The 3,772-nt window shown below is 39.3% G+C and overlaps 1 protein-coding gene across 1 annotated transcript; it reads left to right on the top strand.

Annotated features, from left to right (window-relative positions):
• Positions 1 to 319: 319 nt before the first annotated feature.
• LOC141695910 (uncharacterized) lies at positions 320 to 2,972 on the top strand. Its single transcript, XM_074500114.1, has 2 exons — positions 320 to 499; positions 1,890 to 2,972. Exons 1-2 carry the CDS (start codon positions 320 to 322, stop codon positions 2,970 to 2,972), a joined length of 1,263 nt encoding a protein of 420 aa, XP_074356215.1.
• Positions 2,973 to 3,772: the final 800 nt, after the last annotated feature.

Consider the following 3,772-nt stretch of genomic DNA (forward strand, 5'->3'; position numbering starts at 1 on the left):
CCAAGTAATTCGGTTCACCTTTCTTCTTACCAACAATGAGGCTAAATATGAAGCACTTTTAGTCGGGATGGAACTAGCAAGAATTCTGGAAGCAAAGCACTTAAGAGTGTTCAACGACTCGATGTTTGTAGTCAAACATTTTTCCGGGGAATATGAGCGAAGGGACCCCCGAATGAAGGCTTATGCTGAAAAGGTAAGAGAAACTTCTCTAGCATTAAAATCTTTTGAATTAAGCCAAATTGGGAGAGAGAACAAAAGTTGGGTGGATGCTCTCTCAAGACCAGCTTCGGCCGAAACATAGAGCCTAATACCCTTTTCCATGTGGGCTGTGGATATTGTGGGAATTCTACCAACCATCACTAAGAAAGAGAAGTACTACATTCTCGCCATTGACTACATGGCTAAATGGGTAGAAGAAAGACCAGTGTCCGCCATAACCGAAGAAGCAGTGAAAAAATTCATTCTTGAACAAGTGATTCCGAGATTTAGGATATTGATGGTATGCATCTTGGAAAACGGTACCTAGTTTGTGGGTAACAAGTTCAGAAAATTTCTCGACCACTTTGGGATTCAATAGAAGTTTAGTTTAGTCGCTCATCCTCAGGAAAATGGGACAATCGAAGCTACTAACAAGATAATCTTTCAAGACATCAAGAACAGGTTGGGCGAAGCCAAGGAAAAATGGGTAAAAGAACTTCCCTGGGTCTTATGGGCTTACCGAACGACCCCTAGATCCTCTACTAGAGAAACCCCCTTCAGATTGATTTACGGCACAGATGCCATGGTACCGGTGGAAGTAGGCCTGGAATTTATCGAACGGAGGTCTACAATATGGAAGCCAATAACTTCGTCCTGAGAGCAAATGTAGACCTACTAGAAGAAGAGAGAGAATTGGCTCACCAAACACTACACCAAATATGACCTATTGCAAGCATAAAATATAATTGTGTTGCAGAAAATATTGCAGTAGAACAAATTTTTCAACTCTATTGCAATAATTTATAAAAGTGTTACATAAAATACGTAAGTGTTGCATGGTTAAGGTCCAATTTGAAAAAATTGTAAAACGTGCAACATATTTCAAGTAATGTTGCAATAATAGTAACGCTTTTGGTCAAATTGACCGAAAACACAGGCGGGAACACTGAAATTGGGGATGGCGGGATACCAAAAATTATTTTACACTTTTATTTTGGCACCAAAAATTGAATACACTTTTATTTGGACAAAAATTCACCCCCAAATCTATTACATAGAAATTTACACCTCTCTCTCACCTCCCTCGCATCTCTCTCTCTGACCTCCCTCGAATCTCTCTCTCGCACACCTCTCTCACACCTCTCTCACATCTCTCCTTCACACACCTCTCTCACACCTCTCCCACATCTCTCCGTCGTAACTCGAAGCTCATCTCGAAGGCTTTCTCACATCTCGAAGGCTTGAAGCTCATCTCTCTCACTTGAAGCTCGATTGAAGCGCGATTAAACTCGATTAAAGTTTCATATAACGTAAAACTCATCTCTCTCACTCTTCAAACACTACTCTCTCTGATTATTTGTGAATGCATGTAAAAATTTTGTGTATTTTTTGTGCTTTTTGTGTTCTTTTGTATTTTGTTTTTGTCTTGTGTTTTTGTAAAATTAGTAGGTTCTTGGTCTGACTATTTCTGAGAATTTTATTTTAATTTTTTGATGTTTTAAAGTCAAAATACCATGTTATTTTAAGTCAAAAGTGCCCTGTTCTTGGTCTGTTTTTTTGTGTTCTTGTTGTAATTATAAGTCAAACTGCCCTGTTCTTGGTCTGTTTTTTTGTTCTTGGTTCTTGTTGTTGTCTGATTGTGTTGAAAACTTAAGTGAATTTTGTGGTTTTGTTTCAAAAAATTTATGTAGAAAATGGATGTTGAAGGAGAGAAATGGGTAACACTTCCCAAGTACAGTGATAGATATAGGAAGGGAGTTGAAGCTTTTATTAACCAAGCATTTTCCCGATATGCCGTAGGAAATGAGCTTAAGTGCCCTTGTAAGAAATGTGGTAATCGTTTTTGGAGTGGTGCTAAGGCTATACACGAACATCTAGTCTGTAATGGTCCTTGTTCCCATTCCGTTGAATGGATTTACGAGGTCTCAACCCATGAGATAGATAGGGTTGCTGATGAGATGGATATTAATATAGGTGTAGGTCTTGGAGATGAATTTGATGCTATGATACACAATGCATATGGTACTAATGACGTTACTGACCATGTTGGTAGAACAGGACTAAACGATGACGCAAGGAAATTTTATCGCCTCGTTAAGGAGGGTGGACAACCGTTATATCCCGAGTGCAAAAAATTTAGTCGATTAAGTTTCTTAGTTAGGCTTTATCAACTAAAGTGCATTCATGGATTTAGCGAATCAGGATTTAGTGACTTACTTGAATGGATAAAGGAGGTTTTCCATCATGTAAATCTTCCGTCTTCTTTTAGTACGGCAAAGGGTATGATTAAAGACCAAGGACTTGATTACCAAAAGATACATGCATGTCCAAATGACTGCATGCTCTTTTGGGCAGAAAACGAGAGGCTGGAGAATTGTGCTAAGTATGGAACATCAAGATGGAGAGTAGTTGAAAAGAAGGCGAAGGCCAGGTCTGATGCAAATATAGAACTAGCATCGAATCCTAAAATCTCGGCTAAAGTGATGAGATACTTCCCTTTAAAGCCAAGGCTGCAGAGAATATTCTTGAGCTCTGATTTCTCGAGCTCAATGACATGGCATGCTTTATCACGAAAGAAAGATGGACGGTTAAGGAAACCGGCTGATGGAAAGGGTTGGAAGTCGATGGACAGTAAATATCCTGAATTTGCTGCCGAAATGCGAAATGTACGATTTGGTTTAGCGGCAGACGGTTTCAATCCATATGGATCAATGAACATATCTCATAGCACCTGGCCAGTAGTGCTCGTAAATTATAACCTCCCCCCTGGTTAATCATGAAACCCGAAAATCTAATTCTTTCAACCTTAATCCCTGGTCCAGTTTATCCCGGTAATGAAATTGACGTGTATATGCAACCGTTAATTGCAGAGTTGAAGGAGTTATGGGCTGTTGGAATAGAAACTTATGATGCCAGGTTAGACAACACGTTTAAGCTACACGCAAGCCTATTATGGACGATAATTGATTTCCCTGGATATGGGATTTTATCCGGTTGGAGCACGAAAGGAAAGCTGGCTTGTGCTTCATGTCACTATGAGACCTCATCGACATATTTGAAACATAGTAAGAAGGTTGTGTATTTAAACCATCGAAAGTTTCTCCCTCCAGATCACAAGTGGAGGTCCGATAGGCGCAGATTTAACGGAGATGTGGAAATGCTATCATGTCCTGATATATTAAGCGGAGCATAGGTTGAAGAACTATTGCGTGGTTACGAAAATGATTTTGGGAAGCCGCTGAAAAGAAATAGAGGAACATCAGATTGCCCTTGGAAGAAAAAGTCCATTTTTTTCGAGCTACCATATTGGAGCAATAATATGGTTAGGCATAACTTAGATGTTATGCACATTGAGAAGAACATTTGTGACAAGATTTTGGGGACTTTGTTAAATATCGGAGGCAAGACAAAGGACCATCTTAATGCTCGTCAAGATTTGGAAGAAATGGGGATTAGAAAAGACCTTCACCCTGTCAAATGTGATGATAAACATGTTGAAATTAGGGCATCTAGTTTTGATATGACCAAAAAAGAGAAAGAGATAATCTGTTCAGTTCTAATGAATGCTAAGCTA

Source organism: Apium graveolens, chromosome 11 (genome assembly GCF_009905375.1).
Source record: "Apium graveolens cultivar Ventura chromosome 11, ASM990537v1, whole genome shotgun sequence".
Taxonomy (NCBI): domain Eukaryota; kingdom Viridiplantae; phylum Streptophyta; class Magnoliopsida; order Apiales; family Apiaceae; genus Apium; species Apium graveolens.

Bases quoted from the DNA above. Each gene is read 5' to 3' on its own strand.
- LOC141695910 (XM_074500114.1), top strand. From the start codon at position 320: ATGTGGGCTGTGGATATTGTGGGAATTCTACCAACCATCACTAAGAAA. The intron at 500-1,889 runs GTATGCATCTTG...AAATTTATGTAG, and splicing joins CGAGATTTAGGATATTGATG to AAAATGGATGTTGAAGGAGA.